The sequence below is a fragment of the Staurois parvus genome, unplaced genomic scaffold (assembly GCF_062004578.1).
Source record: "Staurois parvus isolate SC_StPar_1 unplaced genomic scaffold, SC_StPar_1.0 ptg001591l, whole genome shotgun sequence".
Classification (NCBI taxonomy): Eukaryota; Metazoa; Chordata; class Amphibia; order Anura; family Ranidae; genus Staurois; species Staurois parvus.
Genome location: NW_028319387.1, coordinates 638352 through 660981, shown reverse-complemented (window position 1 = coordinate 660981; position 22630 = coordinate 638352). Strand labels below are relative to the sequence as shown.

Sequence of the window (22630 nt, the reverse complement as noted above, 5' to 3'; positions counted from 1 at the left end):
GGATGTAGGCAGGGAGAGTGATCAGCATGGCAGAGGGGAATCAATCCCCTGTATGACTCTCTCTGCGGCAGCTGAAAGCGGGCTTCTTCTCTTCTCCCTCCTGCTGGTTTTCATCTGCTGCAGAGAGAGCCATACAGGGGATTGGTTCCACAAATTGTCCTCCCACCCATCAATCTCCCTGTGCACCATACATTTTCCGCTGCTGTCCAGGGCCCCCGTGTGCCCCCCAGTGCTGCCGGCTTCAATTTTTTCCTTCCCAATGGCAGCTGCAAGTATACAATAAGATCCTTCAGCATGGTGAGTGGGGGAAAGGTCTGGTAAATATATCACACCAGCCCCTTTCTTTCCTGAATGAACACAATGAATGATTGGTACACCTATTACTCACCGTGTTTACTCATAACTAAAGCATGGTAAACTTTTTTTTTCTTTTTTGGGGGGGCTGTCAGGTTGGCTGTATGGGGTCCCATGATTTCTAACAGCAGCCCTGCACATGACTACATACATTGCAAAAACAGTTACATTTTAAATTGTCATTATGGAGAGGGGGAGATGTATGTTGCGGTAGTTGCCAATTGTTTGTATAGTTGAATGAATTGGTGCGGGGACGCACTGGATACCTTCAGCTGCCAATGTGCGCTTCCTGTACCTTTACCCTAGGTTCACATATGTGCGGGTGTTGCCGCTTCAGATCCGCACAAGAATCTGTGCAGCTGCACCAGCCGCACAGAAAATTGCGGATCCATGGGGGGGTGCCATTAGTTCTAATGGTGTGCCTCCCGCACTGAAAAATGCAACCGTACTGGGAACCAAGGTTCCTGTGCGGGCTGCGTTTTCCAAAGAAGTGCAGGGATCTTCCCTGCGTGTCCCGGGGCACAGGAGTCCATTCAAATGAATGAGCTCTCGTGCCCATGCAAAATGTGGCCCGCACGGCCGCATAGATGTGAACCGGGGGTTAAGGAGCAGTGGGCACACCTGCCCGTAATCTATCCACTGCTACATGTGCTCCAATTTAGGAGACTCTCAAAATCACAGAATTAGAACCGCAGGTACATTGGGGTGCCTTGACGTGGCCACTGCAGCTTACACATATATTTGCAATTGTGTGCGACAAAACCCCATGTTTTTAATATGAACTGTTAGGGTGTATTCGGTTTTGTTGCACGCTAACTGCTAAATAAGCTTGGAATTTTTGTTTGTTCTATTGTCCAGCACAGGAGAAAAGGACAGGGCTGACAACACTGCAGCAAAGCCATTGTGTTGTCAGATCATACAGGACGTTAGGTGCTCTCTGGAAGGTCAGTGGGTATTCTTCTGCACGTGCAGCATTTGTAAAAGGAATACAACATGAGATGTGCAAGTATTGCAGAGATGTACTGCGTATGTTCTTTTTGTCAGCATACATACTTTAATTCAAGATAGTTTAAAAAAGTACAGCGCTTAAACCCTGTATGAGCCAATGCCACCTGGTTAGTGATAAAAATGTAAAATATTAGGAAAAAAACAAGTGAAAGTTCTTACTCTTAGAGCTGTCTGCAGCTCATCTTTCAAGGAGCTGATCTCCTGTTTTTGGTACTGGATCTCTGACTCCTTGACCCGTAGAAGGACCTGCACAAGGGATCCAAAATTACACACTGCACGACTTCCACCCTTACAGCATACCGCAAAAAAAAAAAGTGCTTTCACCATAAAGTACAAAAAGAATTCCAGGTAAACAGTAAAATGCAGTTATAAATTCATTCAAAAATCTTCAGCAGAGGCTAAATACCAAGATTTAAAGCAGTATTAGACCCCAAAGCAAACACTTATATTGCAGTTTACTAGTTCTTAGATTTGATGGCTGTAGGACCTATTTTTTTTTTTACTTTCCTTCTATTTTCATTTGGTGAACCAACCAGCAAGGCTGTAGTTTTTCAACAGCACAAGCTCTCCAGCAAAATGTATTACCGTATTTGCCGGCGTATAAGACGACTTTTTGACCCTTGAAAATCTTCTCAAAAGTCAGGGGTCATCTTATACGCCGGTACACATGTTTAGGGGGGCTGCGGCATTAAGTACAGGGGTTTGCAGGGGCTGATGTCTCTTACCTGGATCCAGTCCCACGACGATCCGGTCCAGGAAGCGCGGCGTCTCCTTCAGTTCGGCCACTGGATGTTCGTGCGGCTGCTCGGCTCCGCCTCCTCACCGGTGATTGGCCGCCAGAACTGTAGCTCAGGAAAGGCACACAGGCGGCCAATCACCGGCGAGGGGGCGGAGCCGAGCGGCCCCGCGAAAATTGAGTGCCGGAGCAGCAGGTAAGTGTTCTGTGTAGAGGTGCTGCTGCAACCACATATGCTGGCTGCAGCAGCACCATACGAGAACAGGGTCAGCAAGTCTCAGTGGGAGGAATAGTGCCCCATCATTGGTGTCACTGATACCAATGATGGGGCACTATTCCTCCCACTGACACCAACGATGGGGCACTATTCCTCCCCCCCACTGACACCAATGATGGGGCACTATTCCCCCCCCTCACTGACACCAACGATGGGGCACTATTCCACCCCCCACTGACACCAATGATGGGGCACTATTCCACCCCTCACTGACACCAATGATGGGACACCATTCCTCCCACTGACACCAATGATGGGGCACTATTCCTCCCACTGACACCAATGATGGGGCACTATTCCTGCCACTGATACCAATGATGGGGCACCATTCCTGCCACTGATACCAATGATGGGGCACCTATTCCCCCCACTGATACCAATGATTGGGCACTATTCCTCCCACTGATACCAATGATGGGGCACTACTCCTGCCACTGATACCAATGATGGGGCACTATTCCTCCCACTGACACCAATGATGGGGCACTGTTCCTCCCACTGACACCAATGATGGGGCACTGTTCCTCCCACTGACACCAATGATGGAGCACTATTCCTCCACTGATACTAATGATAGGGCACTATTCCTCCCACTGACACCAATGATGGAGCACTATTCCTCCCACTGACACCAACGATGGGGCACTATTCCTCCCACTGATACCAATGATGGGACACTATTCCTCCCACTGTCACCAATGATGGGGCACTATTCCTCCACTGATACCAATGATGGGGCACTATTCCTGCCACTAATGCCAATGATGGGGCACTATTCCTGCCACTAATACCAATGATGGGGCACTATTCCTCCCACTGACATCAATGATGGGGCACTATTCCTCCCACTGATACCAATGATGGGGCACTATTCCTCCCACTGATACCAATGATGGGGCACTATTCCTCCCACTGATACCAATGATGGGGCACTATTCCTCCCACTGACATCAATGATGGGGCACTATTCCTCCCACTGATACCAATGATGGGGCACTATTCCTCCCACTGATACCAATGATGAGGCACTATTCCTCCCACTGATACCAATGATGGGGCACTATTCCTCCCACTGACATCAATGATGGGGCACTATTCCTCCCACTGGTGTGCATTGGAAGAGGGGTAGTCTTATACGGCGAGTATAGCCCAAACACTACATTTTAGCAGGAAAAGTAGGGGGGTCGTCTTATACGCCGGCAAATACGGTAGTTTACATGGATGAAACACACCCTCTAACACTGGCAGCGGTGATTTAATTATTGATTTTTTATTTATTACATGCACTTGTATAGCGCCGTCAGTTTACGCAGCACTTTACACACACATATACATACAAGAAAGAAGAAAAAGAAGAGGAAGAAAGAAGAAAAAGAAGAAAGTAGAAAAAGAAGAAAAGAAGAAGAATTCCAGTCCGCTATTATATTTGACAGGAAAAAGTATTCCAGTTGCAACAATGTATCTATTTGTATCCGAATAAAACCATCTATATCCAAAATGGATACATTGTTGCAACCACTATACTTTTTCATGTCAAATATAATAGAGGAGCTCTCTGCAGGGACAGAAGTAATTAAATGCCAGCCGTAGACGGGATGAAAATCGGCCAATTTTTTTTACCGTTGGTGGTAACATCGGCCTATTGAACGACTTATTTTTCGGTTTTTTTTTTTAAACGGCCAGTTTTTAACCCATCTATGGCCTGCATTAGTGTGCAAAAGTGTATTTGCGTTGGAATAATAAAATCCCCTCAAATGTTGGAAGTCCTACACGTGTGGATGTTTCTGCGTTATATAACACTATTAGAATACTTCTTCACATTTTAGAGTGGGGTGCCCTTTTAATATTATAGACAGTCTGGACTGTCCATAGATTTTAAAGAGTGCTCCAGACTGTCCATAATTGTTAAAGATGCCTTGACTGAAAAAAGGTTGAGAAACACCGATATACAGTATTAAACTATCAAGGAAGAAATTGTGTGGCTGTCTCTTCAGTTATGGCCAAATGCAAAGAAAAAAAAATCCTTTTACCTCCAGTTCATAAACGTCCTTCCCCTGGGTTAGGGGCGATACCTCCCCATCTCCTGTTACCAGGTTTCTTAGCCGTGTTATCTCACTGGCCAGGCGGTTATTCAACTCCTACAATGTAATAAAAGAGAACCAGAAATAAAGAGTTACAACCCTAAAAGCCTTGAAATGATCAACTGTTCCCCACTGAAACATTCCAGGCACCTGGTTGTGTGCATTCAGCTCTTGGTTCTCTCGCTGACATTGGCGCAAAGCTTGGCGTTCTGCCTCCAGCGCCTGAGCAAGGTGGGCGTTCTCCAGACATTTCTGAGAATATTGCTCTGACAGGACCTCCAGCTCTCTCTGCACAGACTGCAGCTCCTCCCTGTCAAAGAATCAGGGGAAACATTCAACTTTACACAACAACTACACTGCACGCAAAAAGATTATTCAGAAAAACATCCACAGACGTACAACTGGACTCCCATCTCATCCTCTCTCTGATGCAGCTTGCAAGAGCAAAGGCAACACACAGTTTTTATCTCCTTAAAGTAAAACTGTGGACAGGCATTCAAATATTTCTTGACAAGTTTTAAAACAAGCCCTCATCTATGTCTATAGCTGAAGGCACTGTGAAATAATTAATTCTCAAGGTTCACAGCAGAAAGTACTTGGTTTAATTTCAGCAGCTCAGTTCTTTTTGCTCCCCAATACTAGCAGTGATTTTGCAACATGCCATGTAAACACTGAGCAGGTGCACGGGAAAAGGTACAGAGCAGAGTGCTGAGATCACACCTGGACAACTTCAGTACTTCTCTTGTGAACTGTGAGGATGAATTGAAGTAAAAGAAATTAAAGTAGAACTATAGGCAAAACTTTTTTTTCTCACTTTGGATAGAGCAAGGGAGGCATTTTTTTCCTGACATCTATGTCCCAGTGTAGAGATTTTCCTTCACTTCCTGTCTCATAGCCAAACAGGAAGTGAGAGGAAATCCCTGCCAATTACAGGAATTCCTTAGGGATCCCTAGGTCACCAGAACTAGTGTGCAAATTGGATGGTTTCCACTCAAAATTTGGGGTTTTCTTTTACTTTCACTTTCAATGGTAATGGAAAACAGAATAAATAGAGAGGGTAAATCGCTCTAATGGGGGCATAGACTGCAATTAAACCTGACAGGTGTTCTAATCCCTCTCCACTCTATAAAAAAAAAAGTTTTGTCTTTGTTACACTTTAACATTTTTTTAAATATCTGAACATCCACAGTGTGGTTACAGAACGTTTTTAAGACCCCATTCACATTATTATCATGATTTTGACATGCGATTCTGCATGTCACATATGCAAGCCCATTCACTTGAATGGGCTGTCCTATGCACTTTTTTTTGACCAAAAAGATGCTCCTGCTCCTTTTTGTGGTGCCAAGCTTCACTTGGTTTGTGAAGGTGTAGTTTGCTGTGATTGTCACGCCATCCTTTCGCCCAACAATCACATTTGGGGAGCCATTGAAGGATGACACCCAAACGGACGCAGCGCGTTGTGCTGTGATTGCCACTTGATTTGGGAACGCAGGCAGAATTGCAGCACTTCTGCCCACGATCCCAAATCACGAGATGTGAACAGGGCCAAAGTTCTTACAGAACAAGTCTCAGTGGTATCAAAAGGTGAAGTACTTTGTTTTCATGCGACTTACAGGTACTGCCTCCGCAGAGAATCCACATCCGCATTGAGGCTGCTGATTTGGGAGCGCTGAGATTTCTCCAGCTCTTTCTCAAGCTCCTCGCGGTGGGCGTTCTTCATTGCTTCAATGGCTGTAGAAAAGATAACAAAGATCAATGTATTACAAAAGAAAGTACAATATACCAAAGTACTTGTTTGGAACTACTGCTTAGGAAATTAGCCAGCACAAGCGGTATACTATGAACCGGCAGAGTAACAAGAGCTGTACTTTGTGGTGGACTTGGGAAGGTTGTATTTACCTTTGATAGTTACAGGAGTGCTGATGCTTTTGGCTGAAATCCCAGACACACATTTTCTCCTGAATTTATTAGGACACAACACTAAAATCTTCTGCATTATTACATATCCTGCACTCAAAGAAACATTCCATTGAAAATTGGAGTGTATGTAAACCCTGAGATTGACCTAATATTTGCTCCATCTGTTTTTTTTTTTTACATAAATCATTAAAAGTGTTTTGTTATGTCAGTTTAAGAAGTGCAAAAAATACCTGTTGATTCTGCCTTTCTGCCTGAAATCTAGAGGTGTCCTGACCTTTACCCAGGTTATATGTGAGAATTAAAGAACAACCTCCTGTGCTTGAGTGTGGTGCAAAAGCACTTGAACTCTCCACTTTAATGTCTTATAGGCATAGTGCAAAGCATCTTGCTGCCCCCTCAGGACTGTGGGTATCCTTTCATATACTAGAAAACAACAAAGAGGGTGGTGTGTGTGTGTGTGTGTGTGTGTGTGTGTGTGTGTGTGTGTGTGTGTGTGTGTGTGTGCGTGCGTGCGTGCGTGCGTGCGTGCGTGCGTGCGTGCGTGCGTGCGTTCACAAACACAGTACATGCACAAGCATATCAAGAACTGCAAATGAGACTCAGCACTCAATGAGTGCTCCACTGATGGAGTGGGAAGACCTCATAATGCCCAAAATGTCTTAGGGAGGTGTGACCATCAAAATGCATAAGCCATTTTGGGCTCCATGAGGACTTCCCATGCCATCAGTTGAGCAATGTGTCCTTGAAGGTGGTCTCATTTACAATTCTTGACACACTTGTGCATGTCATGTGTTTGAGAGCATTTACTTGCATATATATATATATATATATACATATACACACACACACATATACATACAAATATATACATATATATACACATACATACATACAGGTAAAACTCGAAAAATTAGAATATCGTGCAAAAGTTCATTTATTTCAGTAATGCAACTTAAAATGTGAAGCTAATATATGAGAGACTCATTACATGCAAAGCAAAATAGTTCAAGCCGTGATTTGTCATCATTGTGATGATTATGGCTTACAGCTCATGAAAACCCCAAATCCACGATCTCAGAAAATGAGAATATTCCATGCAATCAATAAAACAAGGATTGTACATAGAACAATATCGGAGCTCTGAAAAGTATAAGGATGGGTGTTATATGTGTAAACTACAGAACACTTTTCCTGTATGTTATGAAGAAGAGGGGATGTTCTGAAGTCCTGTTTTTGGGTAACAATGCTGCTTCTCCATAGATACAGTACAGGGAATGAGCCTACAACAGGAAGTGTGTTACTGGCAGGATCACCAGGTGAAAATAAAAGGGGAAACCCTGAAAGAAAATGAATGCGCTACCCTATCCACTACACCTATGCATAGTTAAGCTGCAATACAGTTGTGTTCAAAATAATAGCAGTGTGTTTAAAAAAGTGAGTAATGCTCAAAATCCTAATAGCTTTTATTTCCATACATGTAAATGCATTGGGAACACTGCACAGTCTATTCCAAATCAAAACATGAAGAAATATTTCAAATTTGTTATTTGTTATGTTCAAAAAAATAGCAGTGTCTGGATTTTTCTGTAGAACCTCAAACATTTACTGTATAAACTGAAAAATGCCGGAAGATTTAACTTCCTGCGAATCACTGAACATTCAGTTGTATAACCATGGTTTCTGAAAACTGCTGTACATCTGTGTTGCATGGAGTCGGCCAACTTCTGGTACCTGTAAACAAGTATTCCAGCCCAGGATGATTGCACTACATTCCACAATTCCTCTGCATTTCTTGGTTAGATGTCACCCTACAAGTTTTCTATTGGATTAAGGTCTGGGGATTGGGGTGGCCACTCCATAAAGTTAGTTCATTTTGTTGGTCTGGAACCAAGATGTTGTTCTCTTACTGGTGTGTTTGGGGTCGTTGTCTTATTGGAACACCCATTTCAAGGGCATTTCCTCTTCAGCATAAGGCAACATGACCTCTTCAAGTATTCTAATGGATTCAAACTGATCCATGATCCCTGGTATGCAATAAATAGGCCCAACACCGTAGTATGAGAAACATCCCCATATCATGATGCTTGCACCACCATGCTTCACTGTCTTCACAGTGTACTGTGGCTTGAATTCAGTGTTTGGGGGTCGTCTGACAAACTGTCTCCGCCCACTAGACCCAAAAAGCACAATCTTGCTTTCATCAGTCCACAAAATGTTGCGCCATTTCTCTTTAGGCCAGTCAATGTGTTCTTTGGCAAATTGTAACCTCTTCAGCACGTCTTTTCAACAATGGGACCTTGCCTTGCGGGGGCTTCTTGCAGATAGCTTGGCTTCACATAGGCGTCTAATTATTACAGTCCTCACAGGGAACTTTACACCTTCTTTCATCTTCCTGGAGATGATCACTGGCTGAGTCCTTGCCATATTGGCTATTCTTTGATCCACTCGAATGGTAGTTTTCCATTTTCTTCCACGTCTTTCTGGTTTTGGTTGCCATTTTAAAGCATTTGAGATCAATTTAACTAAGCAGCTGATCTGTTTCTGCAGTTCTGTATATATTTTTTCTCCTCTCCAAGAAATGCACTATACCCAGCATGTAGGGATGCACCGTTATCCGATACGGCATGTGACGGTGCTGATCAGTCAAAAGTCCTCTAATCCGAACTGTCATCGCTGCAAGGAGGGGAAAGAAAGTGGTGGGGATTTGAAATCCTCATCGCTTTCTCTCCTCTCCTACCACTGAGACTCAGCATGGGATGCCTGCAGGGAGGTTTCCCGCACCACTCCTATGTGAACTCGGGCTATGACAAGCCAGGGTTCACACAGGAGCAGTGGGGAAACCACATGTGATTTGGACAGGAATCGCATTCCTGTTCAAATCGCATGCTATTCTTTGCAGTGCTATTTGCAGCCATAAATGTGAATCACACCGCAAAGTATCGGTAATCGGTATTGGCCAGTCCTTGATGGAAAGCATTGGTACTCGTACTCACTGATACAAAAAAACTGTATTGGTGCATCCCTACCAGCTAGTACATTTGCTGCCCTTGTCCTTAAAAAGTGTTACTAAACCCCAGACCCTGCATTCACTATATCTGGTCTCCCCGGACCCCGCATTCACTATATCTGGTCTCCCCGGACCCTGCATTCACTATATCTGGTCTCCCCGGACCCCGCATTCACTATATCTGGTCTCCCCGAACCCCGCATTCACTATATCTGGTCTCCCCGGACCCCGCATTCACTATATCTGGTCTCCCCGGACCCCGCATTCACTATATCTGGTCTCCCCGGACCCTGCATTCACTATATCCGGTCTCCCCGGACCCTGCATTCACTATATCCGGTCTCTCCGGACCCTGCATTCACTATATATGGTTTCCCCGGACCCTGCATTCACTATATCCGGTCTCCCCGGACCCTGCATTCACTATATCTGGTCTCCCCGGACCCTGCATTCACTATATCCGGTCTCCCCGGACCCCGCATTCACTATATCTGGTCTCCCCGGACCCTGCATTCACTATATCTGGTCTCCCCGGACCCTGCATTCACTATATCCGGTCTCCCTGCATTCACTATATCCGGTCTCCCCGGACCCTGCATTCACTATATCCGGTCTCCCTGCATTCACTATATCCGGTCTCCCCAGACCCTGCATTCACTATATCTGGTTTCCCACAGTACAGAGAACATGGAAATGCAATTATTTTAGTAAATTTAAACTACTAAATCCCTTTTCTCATCAGTAGTATATAGCGGTCTTGTGACTTCTACCAGTGTTCAGCAGAGCACATGTTAAAGCTTGTAGGAGGAGTTTTTTTCTGCTCTATGAGGATGCAGAACCCCTGGCCACTGTCTGGACAGTGCTGATTGTATGTGATCAGCACAGGACCACTCTCCCAAGAAAACAAAAAAAAAACCTGCCTCTCTAGCAATACACACTAAACTGAGCATGGCTATGGTTCAGTCTCTCTTATCAGGAGATAAGACGTGGACATTTGAACAAGAGGAGAAGCAGAGAAGACAGCCTTAACAAAATGGGGAGGATTAACCCCTTAGGTTCCACAGTGAGTATACCAAGCATGATTTATTGCATATACAGACTGATTTCACTGTTGTGTTTAGTAACACTTCAAATAAGGGCCGCCTGTTTTTTCACAGACTGAATGACCTCACTAATTGAACGCCACACTATTACTTTGAACGCACCCCTTTCAATTAATGATTCCGTTACACGGAATCAGCAGCATGCATGTCATGACTGTTGAGTCTGTTGGATTTCTATTAATGTCTTACACCCACTAGTATATTATTTTCCAGGTAGAGATATAATTTACACACAAAACTGTGATTGATCCCGTTAGTGATGCTGGACAGCTATTATTTTGAACACAACTGTATATTACATGTTTGTTTTTGGGTTTTAGATACACCTTAAAAGGTATTTTTATACCTTGCATTTAAACTTGCTTACTTTGTAAATGGCATGACCTAAGATTAGCATTGGGGCTGTATGTGAGGAACTTTACAGTTTACCTTTGCCAAGTCTGAGCTCTAGTTGACCGAGAGAAAAAACAAATCAGAAAGCTTAAAGCACAGCATCTGTAGCCTCATTTACAAATGGACTCCAGGATCCACGTACCCGAGATGGTGGCCGCAGTCTCTTCTTCCAACAAACGGTCCTTCTCGTCTCGCAGCTTCTCCAGCTCTCGATGGTGTTGCCTCTGGAGGTCCTCAATCTTCTTTTGGTGGGTCTCCTCCATGGCAGCAAAGCCTCTTTCACATGTGGCCTGCAGATGAAGTACCTTTTATAAAAAAAAATGCTACAGAGCAGCTGAGAGAAACTACGAGTCCTAGACAGAGGAAGAGGAGATGGACAGAAGGATAACTTCATGAGGAAGTCACAGAAACAAACCTATCTGGCAACATGTGACTGGCCAAATAAAGGATTACTGACAGAACGTTTTGTGAAATGCCCCATTTACCCAAAAATGACAATAATATCTTTTGTCAAACTTAATAAGATATCCTGCCTCTCAAAAGGGTGACACCCCCTGTAATAGGCCAAGTACAGAGGAGATCTGAAACCCTGAAGACCCCCAAAAGAAAAAAGATGTCTAGGACATTAAAGAACTTTGATCAAAAGAAAAGATTTGCTGATGTTCATAATATCAGAAGATATCTAAATGTGACCAACATGACATATTCCTAAACTAACGATAGGCTTCCAATATGCCAATTAGCACTGTCTGTATTGCACGGGATGGGTGCCTTTTGCTGTGTCTATGCATGTCTTTGGCAATGACCTAACGTCTGTGGGGTGCTCAGTGCTGGAACAAGGTCATCTGAAGCCTAGGGCTAACATGTCAAATTACACTCACCCCAAGATGTATGGGCACCCTCCCCCCAAAACATCTGCATGCTTACCCCCTAAGCATAAATTCCCCTTCCTCCCAGTACAAAACCACCCTATCAACACAGATCTCTGAGCCCCCCCCCTTCTTCTCTCCCCCCCATATGTCTCCTAAAAACAAAACAAAAAAAAAAATTCTCCCTCCCTGCTCAAATCCTCTAAGCCTCAAATTTCCCCCCAAGCACATATTTTCTCCCACACACTCCAAATCCCCCCTCCCAGCACAAATGTCCGTCCCACAATCTAGCACCCCCCCCCCCCAAAAAAAAAGTTCCCTCCCAGCACAGATCTATGAGCCCCCCCCCCAGCTCAAATCTTCTCTCCCCCCATATGTCTCCTAAACACACAAAAAAAAATTCCCCCTCCTTGCACAAATCCTCTAACCCTCAAATTCCCCCCCCAAGCACATATTTTCTCCCACACACTCCAAATCCCCCCTCCCAGCACAAATGTCCCTCCCTCAATCCCATGATCTAGCACAACCCCCCCCCCCCCAAAAAAAAAAATGTTCCCTGCCATCACAAATACCTCCAATCATCCGTAGTACAAATCCCCCCCCCAAAAAAAATGTTCCCTGCCATCACAAATACCTCCAATCATCTGTAGTACAAATCCCCCCCCAAAAAAGAAAGTCCCTTCCTAGCACAAATCCTTTACCCTCTACCAGATCAACTCCTAGTAGCACACCTCCCCAAATGTATCCTCCTAGAATGATTCTTAACCCCTGCCGCCCCCCAAATTCAACTTTCCAACACAAATTCCCTCTCCCCAATCTCCTTGTGGTGCCCCTCCCCCACCTCACATGATACTACATTGCCCAGGGCAGCTGCCCCTCCTGCCCAACCCTTGTCCTGCCCCTGGGGGTGCTTGTTAACACCACCAGCCCAGGCTTTTCTGGAGGAATAGGGATCACACAGGTCATGGAACCTTCTCTGATTGTTGAGGATTAATCTGCAGCATTTCAGCCCTACATTACAAGCTACAAAACTACCAGCTAATGTGATCACTCGTGTTTAAAGAGCTTTGTGACTTGACATTGAAAAGGCCTCTAGTCTAGTCTGTGGGCAATTTAATATGTAAAAACCCCTCACTTCATATTCCTGATATGTGCCTGCTGTTACATTTACTTGTATGAAAAACTATCCTGTTCTTTGTGTGAAATCCCTGGTGTTCCTGCCACTCCCTCTGCCTTCCTATTAAAAACTGACCACACTAGACTTAAAGCGGTAGTAAACCATGAAAAAAATTTCAAAAAATCTTCTCCCTGGAATCTAAGAGCATAATGTGCTAGTAGGCATCGCCATCAGATTGGCGGGGCCGTGAGGTCGTCACTGTCGCTCATGCATCGCATACTAGCACATTATGAATGACTTACCTGAAAACAAAGCCCTCCAGTGGAGCGCGGTCATGGCTCCCCAAGGTTTCCATCTTCACCCGGTCTTCCTGGTTTGCAAGTTGTGGCCATCTGATTGGCGGGGCCGTGATGTCGTCACTCCCGCGCATGCGTCGCATACTAGCACATGAATGACTTACCTGAAAACAAAGCCCTCCAGTGGAGCGCTGTCATGGCTCCCCAAGGTTTCTATCTTCACCCGGTCTTCCTGGTTTGCAAGTTGTGGCCATCTGATTGGCGGGGCCGTGATGTCGTCACTCCCGCGCATGCGTCGCATACTAGCACATGAATGACTTACCTGAAAACAAAGCCCTCCAGTGGAGCGCGGTCATGGCTCCCCAAGGTTTCCATCTTCACCCAGTCTTCCTGGTTTGCAAGTTGTGGCCATCTGATTGCCGTGGCTGTGATGTCGTCACTCCTGTGAATGCGCCAAGGGAGTTTCGGCTGCGGCACGCCGTCCATTGAGAGCGCACTGCGCATGCGCTGGCGACGTAGAGTAAATATCTCCTACACAGAGATATTTACAGTACCTATAGGTAAGCCTTATTAAAGGCTTACCTGTAGGTAAAATATGAAAAAAGGAGTTTACTTACACTTGAAGAGCACAGTGTGGTCAGTTCTCTAGCTGTGCTGGAAACTCAGCCTGCTCTCCTCTAATGATCAGACTTGTCCTAAATTACCACCCCCCCCCCCCAACCAAGCCACTCACTGGAAAGCTCAGTGCCTTGCTGTTTCTCCTTCCCCACCTCTCTGTACAGCTGAGAACAGAGGGAATGTGATCACTTATATAAAAAAAAGAAAAGAAAAAAGGTATTTATAATGTTTTTTAAATCTATACATAAATGGTTTGCCCTTCTTTTCTATTTAAAACTGAATGGGTTGTTTACAAGGTGAAAGTTCACATATTCTTTAAAAGAACTGAAGTTCAAAGTTCTGACTGCCAAGATAAAACTATTAAGCGATCAGAAGAATGACTTCAATCTGCAAGTGGATTACATTAAAGCTACACAGCATTTCCCCCTAATTAGCAGAAGAAAATAAACTTTTCGTAGATTAAAATGGGAATGGTGACAAACTGGACCATGGGAGCCATATTGGTTCAGTACAGCGGAGTAGAGGCTGACATGATCTCATCCGCTTCCTTTTTCCTGATAATCGCTAACAGCGGTATGAGACTATAGTGTTTTCCTGCCTGTGATTTTTTGTTTTTGATCATTACCTTGCACAAATGTTGCACACTTACAGTATTTTCTGGCGTATAAGACTACTTTTTATATGTAAAAATATACCCCAATAATTGGGGGTCGTCTTATACGCGGGGTATAAAATGTGAACCTTGAGTTTGTTTGGGTCAAGCTGGCTGGATGTGCAGTAATGTACATACAGTATACCGCGCTGAGCCAAGCTGGATCACAACAAATGTCCCTATGAGAGATGAATCTGTCAGCCCGCTGGATGTGCGGTATATACAGTATACTGAGCCAAGCGGTTTCAAAATGTACCGGTACGTCCCTACTGTAATCAGCCCGCTGGATGTGTGTATATATACACTGGGCCAATTACGGTAAGTGATGTATTCTACTAATGAATACAAAGCCTGCTCGGATTGGCTGAGTCAGAGAGGTGGGCTGATGATGTCACAACCTCAGCCAATCCGAGCAGGCTTTGTATTCATAGATGTCATTCATGAACTTATGATGTCAGAGGATGAACATGAGGATTTTGAAGGATTTTAAGTACCGGTAAGTCATAACCATTTCAATTAAAAAATCTGATGTTTTTAAATGGTGTTGCCTCAGAAGGGGGGTAGTCTTATACGGCGAGTATAGCCCAAAACCTATGTAACTGGAAAATTAGGGGGTCGTCTTATACACCCAGTCGCCTTATACGCCGGAAAATACGGTAGTTTATAATCTCTGTATCATCTGGACGTGGAAGCCAGTAGGAAATGCTGTGACCCTGCCATCCCCTCCTAACCATCATGGTGGCAGACACAAAGAAGTAAAAGCTCTCCTTTAATACGGCTTGTATACAAACTCTAAAGTGTATGTGTGGGCAAACAAAAATAAACAAGTACATTTTTGCAATACATACATATTTCCTTGTAGATCCCTCAAAAAAAAAAAAAAAAAAAAAAAAAGACTTCAAGAACAAAAAAAATACCTGTTGAACTGTCGAAATCCAGACAGCTCCTACCTTGATAGAGCGCCAGAACTACCTACGATGTACTGAGATTGCAGGCTGTGCCCATCATTAGCCCTGTCCAGTTCTCTCTTGCTGGACTACAGAACTTCGTTTCTTCTCATATCCATAACATGAAAAGGAGTGTTCTGCGATTTATCACAATAGAGCCGAGAAAGTCTAAAAACAAAGCTTAGGATTTAATTGCAGCAGAGGCGGAGCACAGAACCGGAAGGTAGAAGCCCACTGGATTTCTAACAGATAAAAAGGGATTTTTCTGTGCTTGTAAGCATCTTTAACCACTTGACCTCCGGAAGATTAACCCCCCCACCCCTTCCTGGCCATTTTTTTGCCATTTGGCACAGTGTTACTTTAACTGACAATTGCACGGTCATGCAACGCTGTACATAAATAAAATCTGTCATTTTTTTCCCCCACAAATACAGTTTTCTTTTAGTGGTATTTGTCCAGCACTGTTTTTTTTTTTTTTTGCGCTATAAACAAAAAAAATACTGACAAGTTTGAAAAACAAAAACAAAAAAATATTTGTTTTACTTTCTTTCTGCTGTCTAATATATCCAATAATAATAAAAAAAAAATCTAATTTCTTCATAAATTTAGGCCAATATGTATTCTGCTATTTATCTTTCGCAAAAAAAAAAAACTCAATAAGCGTATATTGAAAAGTTATAGCAACTTCAAATTATGGGATATATACTGAAATTTTGATTTATTTTTAACTAGTAATGGCGGTGATCAGCGACTTATAGCGGGACTATTGCGGCAGACATCTGACTCTGACATTTTGCCGGAGCCAGTGACACTAATACAGTGATCCGTGCTCAAAATATACACTGTCACTGTACTAATGACACTGGCTGGGAAGGGGTTAAACATCTAGGGCAATCAAAGGGTTAACAGTGTGCCTAACCAGTGCTTATATGTGTAGTGTACTGTTTTAACTTTTGCAGGGAAACAAAATCCAGCACATCGCAGCTGACAGGATACAGCTCTGCTTTATTTACATATGCAGAGCTGTGTGTGGTTGTCTCTCCGATCATCGGGTGGCGGCGGTCATCCATTGGCTGGCACCCGCTAATCAGCTTCTGCTGTCAGAGCGGAGCAGCATGCCCTACCAGGAAGTGCAGAATCATATATATATATATATATATATATATATATATATATATATATATATATATATATCCCCTCCCTCCTAGATTGTAAGCTCGAAAGAGAAGGGTCCTCAATCCCCTCATGTTTTGCATTGTATTGGTATTGTTCTGTCACATGTTCTGTCCCCTTTTGTAATGTACAGCGCTGAGCGAACTATTGGCGCTTTATAAATACTGTATAATAATAATATATATATGTAATTCTGCAAACAGCAGCTACCCTGCATCAGTAAAGTGGTTGTAAATCCATACATATACCTGGTGAAGTGACTGGCCTCAAGTGATACACCGAGATTAAACAAATCCTCCTACATAAGTTGTACCAGTTTATCTGCAATTTTACAAATTCAGCACTTTGAATGGATTTAGAAAAGCGTGTCTGAAAGTTCAGAAAAAAGGGGGCAGAGAGCCGAATTTCACACTCTGCAGAGCTCAGTAAGGAGAGTTGTGAGATACGATTGGAGGGAAGAGACCCCCCCTCTCACAGGAACAGAGCTGAGGCTGCCAATCAGCTGGAGGTCCCTCCCCTGTCACCATTTTTCTCTTTGTGTCAGGAAAACTTGTCAGACATGACTCATGCTGATAGCGGAGTAATGAGGCAGCAGACAAATAACACTTTAGTTCTCTTAATTGAGACAAGTACACACTATAGAGGGATAGGTTTCATATTTTATGTCTGAGATTTACAACCACTTTAAAGAAATAACATATGACAAAGTTTACATGTATTGTAGAAACGCATGGATTGTTTTTTTGTTTTTTTTAAATTAATTTTGCCTAAACTTCCAGAGCGAAAATAAATTGCTCTCCTTATCAAGTGACCTATTCCATAAGAAGCTCTGAAAAAACACTAAAAAATGCAATTGTCATTGAACTACAGACTAGATCAGCCTTTCTCAACCAGGGGGCCCAGGCATCCTAGGGGTGCCTTGGCAAAATGTCTAAAAATTGCCCAAAACTTGTATACAAGCCAGAGGGTGGAACAAGTCTGTGTTTTAGTTACACAAAGCCACAGGTTTTCATTGTGCACCATTGCAACTGTCTAGCCACCAGCATCCTGACAACCAATGACATCATCAGTTGATAAGGAGGATGTCAGCTGCCTGCACAGCATCCTAGCTTGACCCTCCCCCGCCCCTCTCCATCAGTGCTGGGGTCACATTAGCTGAGTGATGGAGAAAAACTGAGGGAGAAGAGAAACATGGGAATACTAGTCAGTACCAGAGTGCAAAAGTGTATTTGCGTTGGAAGAATAAATCACCTCTAACGTTGGGTGTCCTACATGTGTGGATGTTGCTGCATTATAGAAAACTATTAGAAACATTTTTAATATTTTAGAATGGGGGTGCCTCAAGACTGTCCATGATTTTAAAGGGTGCCTCAAGACTGGCCAAAATTTTAAAGGGTCCCTCGGGACTGTCCATAATTTTAAAGGGTCCCTCGGGACTGTCCATAATTTTAAAGGGTCCCTCGGGACTGTCCATAATTTTAAAGGGTCCCTCGGGACTGTCCATAATTTTAAAGGGTCCCTCGGGACTGTCCATAATTTTAAAGGGTCCCTCGGGACTGTCCATAATTTTAAAGGGTCCCTCGGGACTGTCCATAATTTTAAAGGGTCCCTCGGGACTGTCCATAATTTTAAAGGGTGCCTCAAGACTGTTCAAAATTTTAAAGGGTCCCTCAGGACTGTCTATAATTTTAAAGGGTCCTCGGGACTGTCCATAATTTTAAAGGGCCCTCGGGACTGTCCATAATTTTAAAGGGTGCCTTGACTGATAAAAGGTTGAGAAACAAAGGACATGAGTATTAGGAAAGCTTCAATACTCAAACCCATATATTTATTACATTTTCTTTTATACAAGAAAAAACTTAAAAAAATGTTGACAATACTTGTGGAGTTTCAAGCCAGATGCTTCCCAGGAATATCTAGTCATGTTCGGCTCCAGCAACCACAAAGCATCTGCTTTCCTAAACCTTCCTCTAGCTATGCCATCCAGCAAGAATCATCTCTTCTATTTATGATGAAATGAGGACTCTCTTCTCTATTTCTTTTTCACTCAGAGCTGAACATTCTGGCAAGTGCATCCCCACATCTTCCCAGACGGTCTGAGTCACCGCGTCCTGGGTCGTAAAGTGCATTAGGGACGTCACTATTATTTTTCCGCAGAATAAACCCAAGATTTCAAAGATAAAAAACAGCTGATGAGGTCTGGGGAGCCGGAAAACATAAACAAAGTCTTGGCTCTGGGGACCCAGCTTGCGGAGCTGGTAATGGTTTACTGGAAATTAACTATTTGTCTTCCAAAATATAAAAAGCATGACCAACCAATAACTCCCAATATACGATCACTAAAAGGGGTTAAAGAAAATGTCAGTTTCTTCTTTTATTTTTAAGGGGAGAAACTGTTCAGCCAGTTCAGATATTTTCAAACAAATTGGAAGTGCAGAGATGGAGAATCACAACGCAAGAGGTCCAATATTTCTAAATATTTTTTATATTTAAAGTGGCGCTCCACTCAAAAGGGGAGGATCTGCTTTAAGGCCTCGTCCCCTGCTCCCCGTTAAAGATTGGCATCTTTGGGGAGCGGGTACCCAATTTTGACAGGTACCCGCTCCCACTAGGCGGATCTGGGACACATGACAGGTCCCAGAGGACTACAGGACCATTCACAAGGCGCAGCACTACTCGCGCATGCGCAGTAGGCACACATCTGTGAAACCGCAAGTGCTTACAACCGGGTGTCCACACTTAAGTTGCTGGTGCTGGGGAAAGGGGACGGGCAGTGAAATGGTTGCGTTGAGGACACTGCTGGACCAAGTGACAGGTGAGTGGCTGTTTTTTTTTTTTAAAGTTTTTGTAGCTGCTGAGGTTTTTTTACATTTTGACTTTTTGTAAGTGAGGTCTCCAGAACTGGACACAGTATTCTAAATGAGGTCTAACTAAAGATCTGTACAGGTGAATCAGGACCTCCTGCTGGGGACCCCTCTAGTGATGCATCCGAGAATTCTATTCGCTTTCCCCACTGCCTGGCCACACTGTTGGCACATTTTGCAATCATCTACAATAAGTACCCCCAAGTCCTTTTCCTCTGTAGTGCTGGCCAACACTGTCCCCCCAATGTTGTACTCTCTCAAGGGATTCTTTTTCCCTAGGTGCATTATTTTACATTTAGAAACGCTGAACTGCAATTCCCACTTTTTTTACCCATCTTCCAGCAATGCCAAATCATGTTCCATGTCACAGACACCTCCAGGGATATCAACCCTAACACACCTTTGTGTCATCAGCAAAGAGACATCCCCTTACCCAACAAACATTTAGTTATATCACTTACATATAGATTAATTAAAACAGGACCTAGTACAGAGCCTTGGAGTACACCACTAGTGACTGGTCCCTGTTCCGAGTGATCCCCATTTACAACCACACTCTGGTATCTATCCTTTAGCCAGCTGCATATCCACTGAACCACCCAAGGGCTATGTCCTAGCTTGCACAACGTTGTATTAGATAATTATGTGGGACTGTATCAAATGCCTTGCTGAAATCAAGATATGCGATGTCCACAGCGCCACCCTGGTCCCAAACATTGGTAATAGTGTCAAAAAATCCAATTAAATTATTCTGACATGATCTGCCCTCGGTAAAGCCATGCTGCTTTGGATCCATGATCCTTCTTTTCAGGAGTGATTCCATTAACTTGACTACAACCGATGTTAAACTCCCTGGCCAGTAATTGTCAGCTTACAGTTAGACAGCTTTTGCCTATTAGGAATGACTATAATCTTGTTACTTTTACATACTGGTGTAAATGGATCAATGCAAGTGGATGTCCATGGGAATGAAACCTGGTCCCTGAGAATCATGACTGTGCTTCACTGCTGCTCATCATCATTGAAAGTCTTGGGGTAAGTTTCTAACTGACTGAAAATCAAGAATTGTGCGAGGCTAAAACCTGCCATATACGGCTCGAATTTTGGCCATGGCTGGCCCCTGTCAGCACCAGCCAGCTTGACAAACCTTGACTAAAAAAAAAAAGAAAGAAAAAAAAGAAGAAAAAAAAAATCAAAAGGAGCCAGGCTGAAAATTGTTAACCAAACAGTGACTGCATTCCATAAGTTGCAGTTTGGTAATTTAACCTCCCTAGCGGTCTGATTACGTCCATATTTCTGTGCTGAAAGCGGCACATTTTTTTGCATGGAAATATGTATTTTTTTTATTGTAGGCCTGTAATTTTTAGGAATAACTCACTGAAATCTGTCCGAACAAGAGTCTAGTAAACATCCCGGGTATGATAAAACTTGAAACACGAAATCAGAAATTAGAATTTAACAAATAATCATAAAAAATAATAATAATAATAAATTGAATTCAATAATATAATCAAACCAAAAACACTGAAATTTGAAATATAGCGCCAAGTTCGCACATCGCTGAGCAAAGTTGCAGAATCGTTTTCAGTGTCTGATGACGAATTTCCCCCACGAATCATTATCACTCAATTCTGCAAGTGGTTCTGATTTACTATCGCTGTTATCTAGCCGGTCTAAAACCGCTTTTGACCTAAAGGGACGCTTTTCTACACCATGGACTTTTCATGGAAGTTTCCAGGCAGAAAGAACAGTCAAAATGCAGGCAGGGCGCAGGACAAAGCACTCGGGACAAAATGTATGTGAAATGGTTTGATACAGGAATGTTATACTATGTCATATTCATTTATTAGAAAATGACAGTTTCTAAAATTTTTAAATTTGCCGCCCATTCTGGTGCCTGTACGTCCAGACGCTCGCAGGGACTGGAACACGGAAGCCGGATGCCGGCATCGGCCGGAGGAGATGGCTTGGGACGCTGCAGGGGACGCATCGCGGGAGCGAAGGACAAGGTAAGAGCTGCAGGGAATCCCTGAGCAACGCCGCATGGTAAGCCCCAGTGTAGCTCGGGGTTACCGCTTTTGGTACTGAAATTTTACCCCGAGCTACACTCAGGAATACCGCTAGGGGGGTTAAACAGCCACAGCTGCCGGGTGTTCGAACACAGAGGAGATCCTTCCAACTGCCCTGTTTAGCATGCATGGCTAGCCTTACCGAATTTGCATCAATATTCATAAAAACAGGGGTGTGAATTGCACTCCCCATTTACAGATGGCCACTAGAAGACTTAAAAAATCTAGATGTAAAATACCATGATCAAAGTTTGAAAATGTAAGCGAGTAAAAGTCTTGTCAAAATATTTAACTTTTTGCGTAATTGTCACAATAAAGATTTATGTATACCCAGTGGACATACAAGATTACCAAACTTTCAAGACATGGGTTCTATAAATATCACTTGAGGCGACAGAAATTAGAAAAGGGTTGAAAGGATTCGTCTGGAGTGTGATTGGACCGATCGCAGGCTTTGACATTCCTGATAAGACAGCAAAGGGCTGGGCCCTCTATTGTGTATGAACCAGTGGAGATCCATGCTCTCATCACTCTTCTCAGCCATCTGATGGGAAGTTCATTAACGCTTTAGAACACAGGAAGGGTTTACATTCTCTCTCCCACTGAAATATACATTGCATTTTCCTTCTACGTGAGAAACTAAACATCTACGCCTCTTCCAAAGAATATAATATATCAATCTGTTATTCTTAGAAATCCATCATTTTAACAAAAAATATTGTTACAACCGACCAAAAGCCTATCCAGACCAATAAAGGCCACTGATGGGTTGATTATTTGACACGGCAAGGAGATAAAATGCTAGAAAAGGTCTGGGAAACTATGGCCGGTGACACATGCTGCAAATGTAAAATTACCGTATTTTTCGCTCCACAAGACACACTTTTTTCCCCCCAAAAAAGGGGGGAAAATGTCAGTGCGTCTTATGGAGCGAATATGGAGCGGCATTTCCACCGCCGGTCCGGTATTTCCACCGCCGCCGTGTCAGAATACCGGGCCGGCCGCTCAGCTCTGCAGCGGGACCTTATGGAGATGACTGCTGACCTTTGGGGAGGTGGGGAGCGGGTACCTGAATTTGACAGGTACCCGCTCTTACTTCCGCGGAGTTGTTCTTTGATCTTACCTGTTCCTCTATCCAGCGGC

At 43.6% G+C, this 22630-nt stretch overlaps 1 protein-coding gene across 7 annotated transcripts in view; it reads right to left on the bottom strand.

Annotated features, from left to right (window-relative positions):
• MPRIP (myosin phosphatase Rho interacting protein) overlaps nucleotides 1-22630 on the bottom strand; it is a 277723-nt gene that overhangs the window by 13375 nt on the left and 241718 nt on the right. For 4 of the 7 annotated variants that reach the window (XM_089662962.1, XM_089662960.1, XM_089662959.1 and 1 more), the window contains exons 17-21: nucleotides 11025-11172; nucleotides 6073-6190; nucleotides 4607-4766; nucleotides 4406-4513; nucleotides 1522-1650 (exon numbers count right to left, since the gene is read on the bottom strand). In XM_089662962.1, coding sequence (XP_089519088.1) covers nucleotides 1522-1650; nucleotides 4406-4513; nucleotides 4607-4766; nucleotides 6073-6190; nucleotides 11025-11172 — 663 coding nt within the window. The remainder of the gene's footprint in view (nucleotides 1-1521; nucleotides 1651-4405; nucleotides 4514-4606; nucleotides 4767-6072; nucleotides 6191-11024; nucleotides 11173-22630) is intronic. The other 3 variants (XM_089662965.1, XM_089662961.1, XM_089662964.1) reach the window with 1 other exon arrangement.